This window comes from Juglans microcarpa x Juglans regia, chromosome 6D, assembly GCF_004785595.1.
Source record: "Juglans microcarpa x Juglans regia isolate MS1-56 chromosome 6D, Jm3101_v1.0, whole genome shotgun sequence".
NCBI classification, from domain to species: Eukaryota; Viridiplantae; Streptophyta; class Magnoliopsida; order Fagales; family Juglandaceae; genus Juglans; species Juglans microcarpa x Juglans regia.
The window spans coordinates 31,585,569-31,605,080 of record NC_054604.1 but is presented as its reverse complement, the minus strand read 5'-3'; the positions used below and the strand labels follow the sequence as shown (position 1 = coordinate 31,605,080).

The window sequence follows — 19,512 nt, the reverse complement described above, 5'->3', positions numbered from 1 at the left end:
TTAATGGAATCTTAAATCTTGAGTGTGCTGTTCGTCCTCCAACTAAGATCGATGCAGCAACGCCTGATGATGCAACTGCAAGTGCTATCATATTTTTTGATCTGATTGTAGCTAGAAGCGCTTTGTATAAAAAAGTTTTACCAGTACCAGCAGGACCATCAATGAAAAATGCATCAGATTCATTTGACAGTAAGGTTTGTAGTATCAAGTTATATGCATTCTTTTGTTCCGAATTTAAGGAATTTGATGCAAGTAGGTCTTCTTCCGGAATTGTGACAGCTCGCTCATCATCAATTTCTCTATTGATAAATTCTTCGATGTCGTAAAATGTATCAGTAGGAGCGAAATGATACATGTTTATATTCTTTCCCATAGATTCAAGTGTGGAAGCAATATTTTGCAAAACCATTCTTCTAATTGTTCCTAACGGTATGTTTCTTGCAATAAAATCTGTAGACATTTCTTTTTCAAATCGTTCCCAGAGTTCTTTTGGATTTGTAGGATTGCAATATGCTAAAATTGTTGAGAAAAGACGTCTTAAACTAGTTGGTATTTGATACAGACAGGCTTCTTCTAAACAATCTTCTAGACTGCTATCTTTATCTAATAAACCATGTGAAGTAGCTGCTTCGCGATATGTTGGTAGGACAATGCCATTAACTGTTCTTAATTTCTCAAACGATGTTGGTCCTCTAATATGATTTAATAGCATTCGCAAATAATATCTTTCACCTTCAAATGGATTAGCTGTTATAATTCGACCTATAACAATTTTTTTCTTTCTTGGGGTCCAAATTTTATATTCTGGATTCCAAACAAATTTTTCAGGAAATTCTCTATATAACAAATTTCGGGCATTTTCGTCGATTTGATTCCTATAAAAAAATTGTGTTAACATTGATCTATTCGACAGACTTGAGTTTAAAACAGTGTTTAAATTTTGATGTGCACGAAAAGATACTAAATGTTGATTCTCAAGATGTAAATGCAAACTATAAATTGATGGATACATTTCATTAAGTGTGAAACCATATATTCTCCACATTGCTTCTGGTGGAGTAATCCATCTAACTGTTTGAAATTGTTTGATTTCATCGATTTGTTCGTTATTTTCTTCATTTATAATATTGAAAGCAATGCGATCGTGTCCTTTATAAATATATTTATACAAATATTTAACAGCTTTAATTGTAGAACAAATTTCAACGTTAATATGACAATTATATTTGGAAAGAAGGTACGGATTATAAGGAACGACCCATCAGTTGTCTAAAATTTGTCCTCTAATTTTAGCAGTGATTCCATTGTACCGACGCCTATACAGTGGAAAACAATCAGTTCCAATAGTTGTTGTAGGTGCAAATTCTTTGGGGTATTGATTTTTACAAATGCCATTTTTTTTCATGCATATATTTGTTGGATTCAATATTCCGCAAGGACCATGGATCATATGTTTAACCACGGCCTTATATAAGTGTAAATTATTTGTTCTATCAGGTATTTCTGCTGAAACAATTTCATCAAAAGTTTCAGGGGCATAAATTCTCCAATCTCTCTGAAGTATAATTAGGAAATGAACGTGAGGTAAGCCTCTTTTTTGATGTTCAATAGTGTAAACATATGCTGCAACTTTGCCAAAAATTTGTTGCTTGAATAGATCATTTTTTAAATCTTTTAACTTTGCTCTAAAGATTCTTGCAATTAAATCAGGACGATTTTGAGCTTCTTCATGTGGTTTTAGTTGTTCTAAGATTTCATTCCAGTTTGGATTGCATGTCATAGTCAAGAAAATGTCAGGTTTGCCGAAACGTTGAACTAAAGCCATTGCTTCCATGTATCTTTTATGCATATCTCTTGGACCTCCAATAAAAGATGAAGGTAAGATAATACGTTTTCCAATCTTAGAAGCATTAGTTTCTCCAATTGAAATACTATCTACAATGCCTTGATATACATCTTATCTAATTTCATGTTGTTTTGAACGGAAATAATCTAATCTCGATGTTTCTATTTTAATGTACATGTCAACAACAAATTGTTGTAGCAAACGACCAGATAATAATAAAATTGATCTATATGTGTCTCTCATTTGTAGTCTAAAACAATAATATTCACGACAAGAAACTGTTGGCACTTTCTTCTTTTTTTCCATCAATATTTGTTCATTCCGAAGAAATTCTTCTGCACTATTCGAATGTTCAATACAACAGGTTTCTAATGTTTGAGTGTTTAATAATATTGTTCCTCTTTTGACTTTTTTGATTCCTTGATGCCAACCCGAGTCACCGAAAGGAAACAGTAGTGGATATTGTAACGGATCATAACAACTAAAATAATACTGAACAATATGACTACCACCTGCTTGGTTGAAGACAATAATATCTCGGCCTTTTTGTTCAGTACATGTGTCAGTTTCTATCCATATAGCTGCAACTTGTGATACTGAGGGAGCATTGTAAACACGCTGGTCTAGATCAACATCTGATCTTATACGGATTGTATGGTTTTCTAGATTTGGAATGTTGTTTAGTGTTCGGAAGAAACGACAGTATGGATTAACATTAAGTATACTCATCAACCTAACAATGATAGAAGAATCTAATCTTTCTGCATTGTTTATACGGTTGTTTAACTCATGTTCAGTGTCATAGAAATATAGTTGTAAGTACGAAGGATTTCCATCTTCAGGGATTAGATTGTTAATGTAGTGATATATCTGTCCTTGAACTCTAAATGTGTAAATTCCTCTGTTTCTTCTGCATAAGTTTGTATCAAATTTAACTCCAAAAGACGTGAAAGCAAATTTATTATTATATGTACGTACATATGTACGGAAATTTTCAGACTCAATACAATCAGAAGTAAACAGTTGATAAAGCTCGTCTGAAATCCGACTACAAGTTAATGCTATTGTCCCGTCAGCACAACAAAATCCATTTAGCTCATGATGAAATCTTTTTGCTCCACAATATTGGCATAAAGTAATTGATGGTAGATGGTATGGCTCTAAAAAGATAGTTTTCAATACTCCTCTAAAAGAAGTATTACCTGTTGGAATGCTGACAATACTGTTAGAAGTAGAAGGCCTTAACCTTTCAGGAGCAGATATATTTGTATCCATAGTATTGTCAGAATTGTGAGCGTTTGAAGAAGATCCAATTTCTCTTATAGAAACAATTCCATCATCTCTTGAAGTGTAAGATAAAATATGATGGGATCTTGTTTCTATTTGGTTTCTCTTATTTTGATTTTGTTTTAGCTCAGCATACCTTTGTCTCTTCATTCGGCGTATTTCTTCTCTCTTCTCCTCTGATTGGGCATTGTACCAATTTTTTTTTGTAGCATTTTCTCCATGTTCTTCATAAGTTAATTTTAAATAATGTTAGGTATAAATTAATTACAAAAGTTTTAATAAATAATTAAATTTTTTTTAAATAAGATTGACCTACCAATTGGCATTTTTATTAGAAGGTAGAAATGCTCAGCAACCTTACAAACTAATAAGACATTAATAACAATTTGTTAAATACATAAACATACAAAGCACAGAAGGAAGAATGGAAAAACTAAATAGTACAATTATCAACATTTATAACATAAATAAATATTATAGAAGCAAAAAGATATAAATAATATTAAAATCAAATTGAACTGTTCATAAATAAAAATTTTATGACAGATAGAGCAAATAGTGAGAAGTTCTAACTAATAATCACAATTTCACATATTTGTAAACTGCATTATAGGAATAAATGGATTAAATATTATAAGATATAGAAAAATAACATTTATTTGTATGAACAGTATTAATACATACCTGGAGATACTGGCAAATAAAAGGTCAGCGGAAATATAAGCGAACAACGAATAGCAAGAGAAGCAGGAAGTGACAACAGCAATATCTCTGTTGTAAAGAAATATATTATATAAGATTACATAATTATTGTAATAATATTTTGTGTTTTGTTAAATAAAGTTACACAAACATATTACAATATAATGTAATAATATTTTATATTCAAATTTAATTATAATAAGTGACTATCTAATTATAAAAGTGAGGGAGAAAAATTATATAATGATGGAAAATTGTTAGATTTAAAATAAAAATTCTACAGTATCTTAATTTTTTTTGTTTTCTTTGCCTATACATATATTTTTTTCTATATTTTTTTCTCATTTAACAGAAATTGTTTAGTGGTAAATAATTTAATTATATAATTATAATTTATTTTTTTACAATACATATTATACATATCATACATGTGATATGTATAATGTTTATAACTATAACATAATAACTTACAAGAAATGAAGCACAACTTTGAGGCATACGCGACCGACTTTTATAATCGTCGAGCATTTCTATCTACTTGTGGAAGTAGTTGAATGGGTTTTGTTTGAATTTTTCGTCTTGGCAATTCACAACACAGTTTGTCAAATGTATGTCTTTATTTATTCCATCAAGATGGCAAACTTTAATATCAATAGAGCTGGTTATAATAGGAGCAAAATCCATTCAGTTCCTTTGATACCTAAGTTCGAATGCTCGACGGTTATAGAAGTCTGTCGCATACATTCAAAAGTTACGACTTACATTTTATAAGTTGTCATAGTATAATTATAAATATTATGCATAATATGTTTATAACATGTATTGCAAAGACTTAAGAAAAATTCTAAAAACTATAAGTATAAATCTGTTATTTTATACTTAACCTTTCTATGCTATGAGTATGAAATAGCTAATCTGAATTTTAAGTTGAATTTCATTGTTTTAAATTTAAAATTTTAGATGTTTTAACTATAAGATGTGGGTATAAAATTTTTATAAGGCGTGAACATTTATTTGTTTGTGACGCATATGTATACTGTGTTAAACTTTTTCTGACATATCAAAGTCTTAATTCTAAGATTTTTTCAGTCTGAAATGTCAATATTGTTTTTATATGACATGTGGGTTTTCTTTTTCGACATATATGTTATGATCTTAAAATTTGACTGCTAGAACAATTATCTATATTTAAATCGTAACAGTTATATATGCTAGAATAATTATCTATATTTAAAGTATAAAGAAATACCACGTAATTAGTAACATATGCCTAATATCCTAGTTAAGAAAAAAAAAAGGAAAAAAAGATGTCTAATATTGAAATCAAATCAAGTAAATGTAGAAGAAATAGTGACTAATTGTAAATAATAATAACAGTTTTATATAGGGGTAAGAACATATAATGTTTATTTATTTTATTTAATATTTAAATTTTATTTTTGTCTCTATTTTTTAACTTGGCAAATTTTTTTTTTCATTTTTTATTTTTTTTCTCATAGGGCATGTTTTGTTTTTATATTTTTATAAACATTATTAATAAATTTGAGAATATTTATTATTGTATACAATTTATTTATTTTTTTTTTTGGTATTTTACCCATCCCCTATTTAGAACTACGCCGTTTTGAGAAGCAGAAAACCCTAAATCTAATAGCAGCCGTATAAATACATCCTTATCACATTCTTCCTCTCATTTCGCCTTTCCGAAGCCTCTCTCCATCTCTCTGCCTCTCTTTCTTCTTCTCACCTTTCTTCTTCTACTTCTCTCCTTTCGTCCCTTTCCCGTCTCCTAGGCCTCCTCTCGGTTCGAGATCTCCAACCGTCGCTCGCCATCCCAACAACCAGAGATCCGACTCTCCTCTCGCTGCAATACAAGCCTCTCCACACAGCTATAGAGGCTATTTCTATTATCTCTATCTCTTTATCTCTTTATATCTCTTTTAGGGTTTTTTTTTTTTTTTTAATGTTTTGGTTGCTTTGTTGGAGTTCTTTTGTTTTCTTTCCGTTTTCTACACACAGAATCGAGTAAATATTTTTGTTTAGTTTTTATTTCCCTGTAGATGTACAAATCTTCAGATCCGAGCCAACCTTCAAGTTTTTCTCATAATTTTTTTCCTGTTAATTTATTTGTTCCTACAGATCCGAGTCGAGGTTTATTTTTTTTTGCAGTGGGGTTTTTTTTTTTTTTTTTTTGCCGTGTAGATCTGGATACATATTCAAATGTTTGAAGAGATCGTGTTCATATCTCACGATTTTTTTTTTCTTTACTTTTTCCATTCTCTGTAATGATTTGTTGCTTTTCTTTTATCTGCTCTTGTGTATTTTGCAAGTTTTTTTTTCTTCCATCGTGCATTTGTAAATATAAATGAGCATATATTTTTCATTTCCAGTAGATTTGAGTTGGGCTGTGTAATTTTTGTGAAGTGGATTTACTTGTTTATTTGTTAATTTTTTTTGGGCTTTCATTTTTCATGTTTGTGGTTTTTCGTATATCTTGCATGTGTAGGTAAATAAACACATGTTAATCATTTCCCACAGATCTTAGAAGATGTATATTTTTTCTAAAGTGGGTTTATTTCTGAAGACATCTTCATATATCTAAAGTGGGTTTTTTCTTGTATTGTAAATTTGTATATAAAAGAATAGATGTAGTTCATCTCTGTTTTTTTCTTTTTGTGCACATAAATTTATTACATTAGTTATTATCTGGAAATATAGATTCTGATATGTTTGAAAATATGTTCAGATTTCCCTTTTTTTTTGGCAACTCAGTATATTACTTTATGTTTGTTTTTTTTATTTCATTTGTTTTTTCTTGTATTGTAAATTTGTATGTAAAAGAATAGATGTAGTTCATGTGTGTTTTTTTCTTTTTGTGCAGATAAATTTATTACATTAATTATTATTTGGAATATAAATTCTGATATGTTTTAGGGGCGACATGTAATATGTTGGCATTTATTTCTTTGTGACATGTTTAAATTATGTAAAACATGTGCACCTTTGGAAGTTGTTTTTTTTTAGAGTCTTGTAAATCCCTGGAGGGGTTATTTATTATTACACTTGTTATTATCTGCGATATGGATTCAGAGATGTCTGCAGAAGTTAAAAATTTTTAGATCTATGTAGAACAAACAACTCTTCAAACATCTCAGAACGTATACATTTATTTATTAGAGTTGTTGTTATCTGGAAGCAAATATTTGAGATGTGTAAATAAATCCATGTTTTTTCAGGCTCACGTAGAAAGTAGGTGTGTTTTAGACTTATCTACGCACACTTGTACATAGATATGTTCCAGATCTATTTACACTTGTTATTACCTTCTTCTTCTTTTTTCAATTGGGTTTTTTGTTTTTGTTTATGAGATGTGTAAATAAATCCTTGTTTTTTGAGGCTCATGTAGAAAGTAGGTGTGTTTTAGACTTATCTAGGCACACTTGTACATAGATATGTTTCATATCTATTTACACTTGTTATTACATTTTGTTTTTTTTTTCACATGGGTTTTTTGTTTTTGTTTATATGCATGTCCATGTACTATTCCATATAAACTTCGGAAAGTTCGCATTTAAGTTTAAGTATGGAACCACAGAGAGGTCTATATTCCATCAAAACATGTAGACAGTTATTTTTGTTAGCTTTATGTTTTTCTGTTAATGAAGTATTTTTTTCCAAGTTCTTTTATTTTGTTTGACCAATATGTCTTGTATATAATCTGGCATGTTTATTTTTCTATAAATTTGAACAGATCTTCACATGTTTGATATTGGTTTGTTTGTTTTTTCATCTAAGTTCACATGTTCGATTTTCCTTTATTTGTTTTTTCATCAATTGTGAATCTGTACATGAATGAATAGATGTTAATTTCTGTTGGTTACATTTGGTTAGAACAGGTTTGTTCTTACGTAAGAACATCTTTGTTAGTAATATTTTTTTCAATTTATTTCTCTGCACAACTCCAACTACCATGTGCATCTGTTGATTTATTTTTTCCAACTGAAATTTTTTTTTCTAAGATGCATATCTATGAATGCATGGAAACTACTGGAAGCAATAAATTCAGAAATATCAAAGCCATAATTGTCTAACAATTCTATTAACAGAAGCGTATTTAATTTAACATGAAAGCAAATAAGAACATACCTAATATATTCTGAAATTCACAGATGAAACAGTAGAGTGGATGAAATATAGAACTCAAAAAGCAGCAGTTAGATTTGTGATTTTATGAGATTGCAAATATCCGTAAAAATTGAAACAACACAATTGTTTTTATACTGTGGCATAGGCGGTGAAAGCGGTGTAAAGGAAATCGAAGACTGTAAAGAAATATAAATTAATTCAAAATCTGATGAAGATAACAAAAAAGCAAGCGGTGAGGCGGTGGGAAACATGGTAGAGAAATCTAGAATCCGATAAACACAAAGAGGAAAAAAATCCAGAAACCGGGAGAACAAAAATTCGTCCAAAAATACCAGAAAAGTGTTAGATAAGACAAAGAAAAAATGTAAAATATATTATTAAAATGTAGTAAGATGAATATTGTGAAGCGGTGGAAAAGTAGAAAGACGTGGATAGTGAGGAAGAATTCCAGAAAGATGTGGAAAAGATGAGCAAAAAAAAAATTTGGAGACCGTAAATTCAGTAAAGCAGAAATATATAGTAGGGATACGGAAGAGAAATAAATGTAAAAGCAAGGGTAAAAATGGTAAAAGTAATAAACAAACAGCTATTTGCTTATGAGAAGAACGAAGGACAGAGATAGTAAATGTATAAAAAAATGAGGACAAAAATGGGAAAACAAATTTAAAAACAAGGACAAATTCGGAAGATATATAAATTGAAGGATATAACCGTAAAAAGAATATAAAAATAGGGGTAAAATTGGAATAAAAATTATACGAAGGATATAACCGTAAAAAGAATATAAAAATAGGGGTAAAATTGGAATAAAAATTATACGGCTCCTGCCTGCTTATAGCCGCTTATTATATATAAGATATACTGAAGCAAGATATTTAGCCACAAAATATTATATAAAAATAAATTTATAAATTAATGTAATTTAATATAATACATCATATTGTAAAGTTATTTTTATTATAAAATAGATTTAATAAATTTCATAAAACTACATCAATTTATAGATTTATTTTGTATAATTTTTTTATGTCTTTAATAGTTGTTTACAGTAAAATATCACGTCGTCTAAATATACGTACCCTAGTTAAAGATTAATAACATTGTCATGGACGCCAATATTATAAGAGTGATATACTCACAACATTTTGTATAATATATTGTATAATAATATGTTAAATGAAGAATATTTTTATAAAATATCTTATAAAAATAACATAATTTTATAAAAATATCTTTTATTTAATATATTATTATACAATGTGTTGTATAAAATATTGTGAGTTAATCATTTTCCATATTATAATAAGTATACCGTGCTTAATAAAGTTTGAGCTGGCTGATTTTCAAAGGTGGTCATGTTTGGCTGCATCCTACAATAATATTTACCAAAAGTAGACATAAAATGATGTGAAAGAAATTAGAATCACCATGAACGTCCAGCTTTTGGAATGTTTAGGAAAATGAGTGCCTTAACTGTCGGATTTGCAACCATCCGCCACCACTCAGATATTGAGAGTCTGAGATTAATCGTAGGTTTTCCTGGAATATCAGTTTTCACTGGTATACTAATATATACGTTACTTTCTGCACTATTCTTATTCCTTTCCAGGTTTTTGTCTAATTTGTAAAGATCACAGAAAAAAGAGAGGAAAATAAGGGACAAAAATATCGAACTGCTTTCTTATAAGGTAGTTTGATATTTATTTTCCTGAAGTTTTCTTCCTTGTTTCTGTGATGATGAACTCCATTATAACAAAGGTCTCAAAGGAACCTCCAAGGAGAATAGAACACAAGCCAAACTTTTAATTCCTAATTGACTCCATTGTTAATCACATTCAAAGAAGATATATTATGGCACGACCTAGAGACAAGAAAAACTTCGCAGATATAGGAGTTATTGGAGGTAATTACGTACCAATATTTCCGCCCACCGGTAGATGGAATGCAGTTGAAGAAGCTAAAGATCATATCGGTAAAGAAAATAGCCAGCAGCTTGCTCGCCAACTTCCTGCCATTAATGGAGAACCATTCCAGGGTGATGGAGATTTCATACCAAAAGCTCCACCTAGCGAGGGAACTGGACATGAAGAAACTCAGAATTTGATTCCTTTAGAAAGGGGGAAGCAGCCAGATTTCCCACAACCTGCCATGGCAGGTGATAGTGATTACAAAACAAAACATTCGTCTGATGGTGGGAATGGACATGAAGAAACTCAATATGGTATCAATCAATCGGACGTTATGTTTGTGTTTGTGTGTATCTTTGGACGTTTATTGATATTTGGTTAAAGGATCTTTCATTTTGTAGGAGCTGCAGATGCTATTGCTCATACAAGTTCGATGGGTTCGACTGACAGAGGTAATTGATCAATGGCAATTATCTTGAAGTTTATGCTCTTATGCAGCGTATGATGATTGGGAAGATTGTCAACTTTCTATCACTGATAATATTTTAGGTGTTGCGCTTGCACAAATTAACTTAGAGAAGAGAGTGGCTTTATCCAAGGCATGGGAACAAAGCGAAAAGAAAAAGACAGAGAACAGGTAAGAGGAGTTCTCTTGTCATGTTCTAATACAATGCGGTTTCAGGTCGAAAATACAGTGCGGATTATTGTTGTTTCTGGGGGGCACCCTTTGTTTCTGTACATGTCCTATGTTCATTTGCTTAATTTAGAACCACAAATTTCAAGAGTCGGTCCCCTCGGGATTTCCAGAAGAAAGATATCACTCGTTTGATGAAAAGTAAAAAGGAATGCCGAAAATTTGTGAGCCTGAAACTGACGCAGATAGTTTCAAAAAAATGGGAAAAAGGAAACAACTGGAGAGTCGAGTCTGGAAAAAGGATTCCTCACTCTTTTTTTTCCTTCTTTCATTCAAAAGCATGCATGAGACTTTCATCTCCCAAAACTTTTGGAGTCCAAGTGAAAAATGCTAGAATTACCAGATTCACCCGTGACTACGTGATATGGGACAAGCCAATCTGCAGTGAACCAGACGATAGCCCGTACTGGATGACCTTTATGTGAGCAGAAGTTAATGAAGAACAAAGAAATAAAAACTCCATAGAAATTGGAGCCCATCTTGAATGGTGTGAGTAGGTGGCCATACACGAAGTTTCTGAAGCAACTTTTGTTCACGGCTTCTTTTCGTAGGGACATTTCACCAGTGGGACGGATTTTTAAAAGGGTCACTGAAATTGGGAAATACATTCTGTTTAATTCTAAAATTTCAATGCTTTTTTCATATTCCAGAATAGATCAGGAAACTTGCCACAAAACTGTTGGGAAACGTTAAATACATTAACATTACTGCATAAACCGGATGCATGTGATTTTACAATTCTTTGAACTTGGAAGACTCTTTCTCTACATCCAAACTTTGAGTATTGAAGAGTTTCAATCTGGTTTTAAAGTTAGCATATTTAACCTGCATGATACAAAAACCAAACTAAGTAGATTCATTGACGTATCATTTTACCAAATTGTAATTGTTGAACAGGGCAAGTAAAAAGCTGTCGACTCTCGAGTCATGGGCGCACAGTAAGAAAGCAGCTGCGGAGGCGGAAATTACAAAGATTCAGGTAATAAGCTCATCTTGGATCTCTAAAATCATGATAAGAAGTGTTTGAAAAATCAGCTCCGGCATATTTGACAGGAAAAATATGCGGCGGAATTAAAGAACAAAATAGCTGAAATCGAGAGGGCAAAAGAAGAGAAGAGGGCTCTGGTTGAAGCCTCACAAAAAGAAGAATTTATCAAGCTAGAGCAGATGGCTGAGAGATTCCGTGCAACTGGCCATAAACCCAAGAAGCTGCTTCGAAGCTTCAGTTGCTTGAATTTTTGTGACAAATATTGAAAGAAAGAAAAAAGAAAAAATACTGCCCATTTTTCCTTCTACCCTTTTCTTGTGTGGTTTGATTTCTTAACAAAGCTGTGCTCCTATCTAAAGCCAGGCGCAGTTGGATCTGTGGTCATGTATTGAGTTGGGAGTCAAGGTTTATAGAAGCATTCAGGTTTATAATTCAGTTCATGGCACTGGGGTATGACCATGCTCCCTTTACCTCTGTGTTCTCATCCGTAAAATTGAGACAAAACACACAAAGAAAGAAGAAAATGGAAGGGGAATGGCCATAAAAATTCAAAAGAAAATTCTAGAGTCTAAATTAATGACATCTATGCTATTCAAGTCCTTGGACGTTTTACACAACCACACGCTGGTTAAAAAGACACTTTTTGGTTTTCACAATTTCTATACATAAAAACACTTTCATTTATCAAAAGGAAACATTACAAGTTTTTATCAAGCCATACAGCTTGAGTTACAAACTTAGGTAAATTTTCTCACCACATATCTAAATTTTCAACATTCCGATCTAGCTTGTGTGCCACCTCATTCCCTGTCCTATCCACGTGCTGAACCAAGCATACCTCAAATAGAGCCTTGAGCATCTTCACTTCCCTAACCAGATTTCCTAATAAAGAGAAAGAAGCCTCACTTGCGTTAACTTCATTTATCATTAGCAGGCTATCACTCTCCAAGATCAATCTCTAAATTCCCATGTTTGCACAAATTTGAAGTCCTTTAAACATTGCCAAGAGTTCAATGTCCTCTAAACACTAAAGGAGCCACTTTTTTCTGGAAACCAGATCCATTTATCAGCTTGAGCACCTGGGCAGACCACAACCCTCAATATGTCCTCTGCTATCTTTGGATTGAATAGAGCTCTGATCTTTTCAACATCCCACCACCTGGTTTGACAATTCAGCAATTGGTCCACTGTCTCATCTTCCCTCACCTCTATTGATTCAGTACACAGAGTTTCATGTCCAGGTATCCAGTGATCCTTTCAAATTTTAACAGTTTTCCCATCACCTATCCTCCATCTACAGTCAGCTTTTAGCCACTTCTTAGCTTCCCATATCCCCCTCCAAGCATAGGAGGGGTTATTTCCCAAACCAGCCTCAAACAGATTACTTTTTGGGAAATATTTAGCTTTATACACCCTTTGCAACAAAGAGCCTTCTACTTGCAGGATCCTTCATGCTTGTTTGTCTAGTAGTGCCAAATTGAAAGTTTTAAGATCTCTAAAACCCAATTCAACCCTAAATTTTGATTCACACATTTTGTCCCAGCTGACCCAATGTATTTTCCTCTCATCCTTCTTCTGGCCCCACCAGAACCTTGCCATCAAAGCTTCAAGTTCTGAGCATAGTCCCCCGGGTAGCAAGAAGCAATTCATAGAATACATAGGAATAGAAAGGGCTATAGCCTTGATAAGGATTTCTTTTCCCCCTTGTGATAAAATCTGCTCCTTCCAACATTGCAGCTTTTGCCACACTTTGTGCTTAATGTTAGAGAAAGCAAGAGTCTTTGATCTTCCTACAACTGGAGGCAACTCGAGATATTTTTCATATTGTTGTACCCTCTCCACACCCCAAAATAATATTATTTCCATCTGATTAGCTTCAGGGACATTCTTACTAAAAACAACAGTAGTTTTCCTTCGATTGATTTTCTATTCAGAGGCATTCTCATAAATTATAGGTTTTCACAATTTCTTAATTGGCCATAACTTTCTCAATAAAAACTTGGATAATTGTTGCCCCTTCAAACTCTGACTGAAAGTAACTCATCAGTTTCAGCAATAAAATATAGGTTTAGTTTTCAACAGCCACATCCCATATTGGGTTCTTTTTATGTATTATGTATCAAAAAGGGAAAAGAAACTGAAAGGAAAGGAGCCACTTTTGAGTTTTGGGACAGGGTGGAACATTTCTAATTTGGCAAACTATTTATTATTTCCTAATCTGCGGCCATGCAAACTCTCATCACTGCTTAGTTTTATCACTTTGTGGAGCTTTCACGATTAATATACGCATAGATTCTCACCCCCCAACAATTTTCTCGAATTAGTTTTCATGATGCTGCAAGAAAATAATATAAAATAAAAGCTGAAAATGAAGACACATGAGGTTCTCGGCTTCTTAAGCTGAAAAGAGTACACTCCACCAGGCAGAATCGAGTGAAGTCACAGCAGACTCACTGCGAGGATCTCACAGCCACATCCTCGCAGTGAGGCAGCGATCGAGGGGAAATCTCCCCCTCACCCACACCTCATCTCCCCTCTCGACCTCAGTTGTTGGAAGCCACAGCTCAGCTTGTTGGAGGGGATATAGGTGGAGGGATCCCTTCCTCCCGACCCTTACTGTAAATATTTGTTGATTTTCTGAAATTGATGTTTTAATACAACTTTGAGATGGAATTTAAATTTCTGTCGTGACAACATCCAATTATAAGTAATTTTACAACTTCCTTAGTGCTAATTAGAGGTGAAAGTTGAAAGAGTTCTTTTTATAGCAATCGACAAGAAAACCATTTTTCAAAAGACATATATTAATGACTCTTAAAAAGACTACACATATCCTTTTTTCATGGCGAACATAATGTTTTCCGCTGGAATTACTTCGGTTCTCACAATTAGAAGTTTCGTTTCACACGTACATACCAAAGAACACTTAAGAGACAAACTTTAAATTAGCAGATAATACAAATGACAAACCAAGACATAGAAGAAAATGGGCAAAGTCAATTCCGATGAACTTCTCTTCAATCTTTGTTCTGAGTTCTTTGCGTGATAATCTTAGTAGCTGAAGCAAGAAAGTAACTTCTTAGGTACGTATCCGGTAGTGCGGAACTTTGTAGCTGTCTCCTCTACCTTGATAAATTCTCTCCTTCGGGTGGCTTCAACTGCCGCCCTCTTTTCTTCAGCAGCCCTGTGGACCTCAGCCACTTTGTTTTTCTTTTTCTCAGCATATTTTGCCTTCTTTTGATCGAATTTTTCCTGTTAAGAAGAGGTTTGTCAATCCCTTTTCAATCAAGTATCTTCATGTCACGCACCAAAATTTTCCAATTATTAGCTGAAAGTGTTGTAATGGCTCTCTAACATACCGTACCATCAAATTTGAGCACGACAATGACAAATGCAAAAGGTCTGAAATATATTCATTTTATTTTCACACAACAACACTCCAAACAAGTTTGCTTTTCCAGATAGTTATATAAGACATGGAATTATAAATTTAAGGGCAAGGATTAAATTGATAAATTGATATAAATGCTTGATCCCCAGCCCAAAGGCTTGTACTTTAGTTTATTCACATCCCAAGATGTATATGAATAGGCCCTTGGATATCAAAACTAAGGGTTCAATTTTTACTCAGACAAGAGTCATGGTGTTAACACAAATGGAGGTAGTTTTCAGAGACGCATGACACTCCTGGATTCATAAAAGACTCCTGGAGTCAAATTGATGTAGTAGAAGCTTACATGTGATAGAGAGATTTATATCAGTATGCATGAGAATATTTAGTCTCTCATCGAGGAATAGCAAAGAAATAGGATCCATGGTGCAGCTTGGGCAAAGTGTCTTGGTTTTGACACGCTTGGTTTGTCAAGGCATTTGTTTAGTTTGTGCAGACTGTTTGTCTTGATATGTTTGATATTCAGTTCTTGGTGTAGGTTTAAGTTTTTGGGCTGAGCAGGGTATTAGCATTATCAATAGACTTTTTGTACTCTTCCTGCATCCATCTATCAAATAATTACGAGGTTCAGATAATGCCCTTTGTATGAGCACAATATAAAATCATTTTAATCTAGTCTCAGATGAGCTGGCTCACTTGAGATGATTGTAGTCCTAGCAAAAGAGAATTACATTGTCAAATAAAATGGTTTCCCACAATTATTAGGTGAATAGGGAACAGAAAACGGGTGGGTACTTTGCCGAGATATCTTGCCAACTCAATGGATGTCTAATCTATATTACCAGATCATAGAAAAAAAAAATAACAATCTCCTAGTTTTTCACTGTGCTAATGTAACAAAAAAAACCTGTAAGAGACGAAAAAGGAATTATTATTGTCCTAATCTGACTGATCAGTGGTTTTGAATCAAATTAGGGTGCAACAGACAGCAATGATGTATGCAGGCAACACAACACAGTTAACTACCTCAATCTTCTTGAGTTGTGCCTCTACTGAAGCTTTGTTGGTGTTTTCCCATGATCCAATGGCAGATAGATTTTTATATGCCCTGTCAGACAGTTGCAATGCAGGGTCACTTTAAACAGGGAGAGAAGAAGCTCATCATAGAGAAAGAAATTGAGAATATATGAAACTAAATTTCAGGTTTTGACTTCCGGAATCAATTCGTTTAATTCTGGGATCAACTTGGACTATGTAAATTTTCTTATGTTCAGAAAGGATAACGAGATATGGTCATGGCTAGCAACTTAGAATGTAATACAAAAATCTGGAACGGCTAAATCTGTCAAGTGTACCTACACAGGTTATATTTTGAAGTCAAATCAACCAATACAGAACATGATCAGATTCTAATGAAGAGTATATAGGAAATTCAACAAGAAAGATACAAATATTCAAAACTAAAATGAGTAGTTGTAAATCATCAAATTTTTAATCAAATTTTTGGAGACCTGAAGAGCATTTGACTCAGTGCCACTGCTTTTGCCAAACTGATCTCAATTGATAGAAGTATAGAACAAATTTTTTTAACTCCTTCAGTCAATTTTGGAAATGAATGAGAATACTACAGGAGGGTAAAATGATATAGAAAATTTGAGATAGCCTTACTTGTTCTCTGCTTTTGTTTTTTCGCTTTCTTCCCATGCCTTAATTAAAGCCAACCTTTTCTCATTTGCAATCTTTGCAAGCACATCATCTGAGAAAACATATTAAACAGTCACCTATCTCTCGTACTATATATCATGTAATGCACAAAAACAAAGTTCAGGCATTTACCTCTGTTGACTAAACCCCCTGAAATTTTCTCAGCAGTAGGTTCTGCAACCTCTGACATGATGAAAGTTTCAACAAAATCAGAAAAAGGTGGAATTGGTCATAAATTGGAGGAAACGTGAATCATTAAACGGTATCATCCACTGATTGTAATTTTTTGTTTAAATATAAAGAATGGAAATGAAATGGCTGCTAAGGTTCAGCTGCAAACTGTGTCAATTACAGCAAAATTTATGTGGCACTGGTTAAGTGGCTTGTACAATCTCGATTTTTATGCGTCCCAACTGTTCAATCATAGACTGGTGATGTAATAAAAGCTGAATGGATTGTGTTTAAGTCCCAACAAGACTTGGTGATCAAGCTAACATATTTACAGAATAGAAATTTCACCCATGTTCATGTTAATCCTCACTAAAAGTGGATTAACGTGTCTAAACTAGAAATAGACTGTCAACCCATTTTCTTTAAAAGCAATTATGATTTGTCTTAAAGCTTTACAATCCCCCACCCCAGCGGGGCAAAAAACAAACAAGACAACGGAAATCCCCAACAACTAAAAGCACCCTCAAATAAAGGCAACCCTCAAAAGCAACTCACCTTTGGGAGCCGAATCAACCAAAGGAAAATCTAGGATATGACCAACAACCATGCGCAATTGCTAGAGTCTCATTAAATTATTAAGCTGTATGAGTAGTTTTTTTTTTTTTTTTTGTAATGGCGTTTCCTTCATCAAACTCATACAACACATGATTAGGACTTAAGAGACCTCAAAATGCCTTCATTTTACCCAAAAAAAAAAGGGTGGCAAGTTGTAATGGTAGAGATTTATTGAAAATTTGTTAATAAGAAGGAAAAAGAAATTCAAGGGACTAATTGCTCAATAACCAAAGAATCTATTTTTTATAAATTAACTATGCAAATAAGAACTGACAACAAACAGTAGTGTTCCTGGTTGCAAAGAAACTTGAAGCTCAAAATCCTATATTTTTATACTAACAGGGACCCAGAGAACACCAAAAACCTCCACCCAACTCAGAATACAACACAAATTTCGATAAAGACTTCCATTTTTATTCGCTGAGTTTTCTCAGTAGCCAAACAGAGAGAGAGAGAGAGAGATCACTTACTTTCTTTAACAGGAGAAGCAATCTTCTGGTCAGGAGGTGGCATCACAGCCTTCCCTTCAGCAACGTCGTTTGGAGCTTCCTGTTCTTCTCCTCCTCTGTCATTTTCTTTCCGGGGTGCATCAACTTTCTGGCTCCCCTCCTCTCCCATGACGTACTCCTTTAATTTAGCCACGATTCAGACCCCTCAAAAAGCTACAGTCGTAGTGAAAGAAGCTGCACAAGAACAACCACACAAATTTGCAGAAACTCCGACAAGATTAGAGAAAACTGAGGAAGCAACTCTTCCAAATGCTGCTTCAGAGTACACCTAGGAGGTGGTTGCGGTGGTTGGTAGATATAGGAGTAGTGTCACGACAAAATAGCGGTTAATTGAAAATTAGGTTATCCGTTCCTTCTTAATTTTTTGCCCTTTTTTGATAGGACTTTCCTCTTTTTATTTTCTTATTTTCTTTACATAAAAAATTTATTACAAGCATCCTTCGATTTTCGAATTTCCACAAATTTATTCTCCAGTACATTAGCTGAATACAAATCCGGCCATTTTTCTTAAAAGAATAATACTAAATATAGTTATAAAAAATAAAAATATCATATATTTAAAAAAATAATAAATATAAAATTTATATAAAAAAATTAATTCTTTTAATAGTGAACTCTTCTCTTTTCAAAATGAGTACGCGGTATTTATACAATCTATAACTGTATCTAATATTATTCTTTTAAAATTAGTAAGATTTTAAGAAAGTTTTATGTTCACAATCACATAAACGAGCAAAGTTATTCACATGCCTTTGTACTATATATATTTTATTTATATGACATAATTTAATTTATAATATTTAAAATTTAAAATTTATTTTTTAAATTAAATTATATCATATAAATAACATATGATGTAAAAATCTATGTAATTTTAATCTTTATGAACATTTTTCATGCGAGTCTGTCGTAAAAATCACGTAGAAGTGTCTATAATTTTAGTTGTCCTCCTACAACTTTAATGAAATTTGCTTCGCATGTTCTTAATTGATGTCATGTAAAGCTCCTTCAAATCGTTTATACGTGTACTAGTTTTACCATGTCAAGATTCCTTTAAAACTAAAACAAATTGAATATAATTTTTTTTTTTTTTTTTTTTAAATGAGTATATCCCATGAATCCCCCCCTCCGCACGTAGAAAGGAGAAGGATGTATCCACCTTCTCTGGGTGCAATAAGTATCCGTGGGCGAGAGAACTGACGCTATCTTGCTTTTATTTCCTTTTTTTTAAAGCAAATTGTTATAATTCATGCATCAAATAAATTTATATCTATAATCAGATATATTTTGAGATGTCACTATATCAAACATGATATCATAAACTAAAATAATACATTTAGAGCTCCACAAGCACACTATTACCTTTTGTGTCTGGTCTGGACTTCACTATTGTTGATACTCTCTACAGACAAACTCCAAAAAACAATACTTTCTACCTAAATAAAGACTCAACCTTACATTTCATAGAAAAAAAAGACTCTACCTCTACAGAAAAACATTCAAGAGACGAACTTTTTTTATTTTATTTTAATTAACAATAAGGAAACAAAAA

General features: G+C 32.8%; 2 protein-coding genes across 3 annotated transcripts; one reads left to right on the top strand and one right to left on the bottom strand.

The window, feature by feature from the left end:
• Nucleotides 1-9,575: 9,575 nt before the first annotated feature.
• On the top strand, nucleotides 9,576-12,040 carry LOC121235293 (remorin-like). Its single transcript, XM_041131626.1, has 5 exons — nucleotides 9,576-10,202; nucleotides 10,290-10,340; nucleotides 10,438-10,525; nucleotides 11,480-11,561; nucleotides 11,636-12,040. The coding sequence occupies exons 1-5, from the start codon at nucleotides 9,833-9,835 to the stop codon at nucleotides 11,834-11,836; spliced, it is 792 nt and encodes a 263-aa protein (XP_040987560.1). The 5' UTR covers nucleotides 9,576-9,832; the 3' UTR covers nucleotides 11,837-12,040.
• Nucleotides 12,041-14,311: 2,271 nt separating this feature from the next.
• LOC121235899 (remorin-like) lies at nucleotides 14,312-18,280 on the bottom strand. 2 transcript variants are annotated; one of them, XM_041132330.1, is made up of 5 exons: nucleotides 17,922-18,280; nucleotides 16,798-16,890; nucleotides 16,630-16,717; nucleotides 15,988-16,069; nucleotides 14,312-14,822 (listed from the first exon to the last, which is right to left on the bottom strand). In XM_041132330.1, exons 1-5 carry the CDS (start codon nucleotides 18,067-18,069, stop codon nucleotides 14,622-14,624), a joined length of 612 nt encoding a protein of 203 aa, XP_040988264.1. In that variant the 5' UTR covers nucleotides 18,070-18,280; the 3' UTR covers nucleotides 14,312-14,621. The 2 variants fall into 2 exon arrangements, with proteins under 2 accessions (XP_040988264.1, XP_040988265.1); XM_041132331.1 differs by having other exon boundaries at nucleotides 16,798-16,848; nucleotides 17,922-18,272.
• Between the last annotated feature and the right edge of the window lie 1,232 nt (nucleotides 18,281-19,512).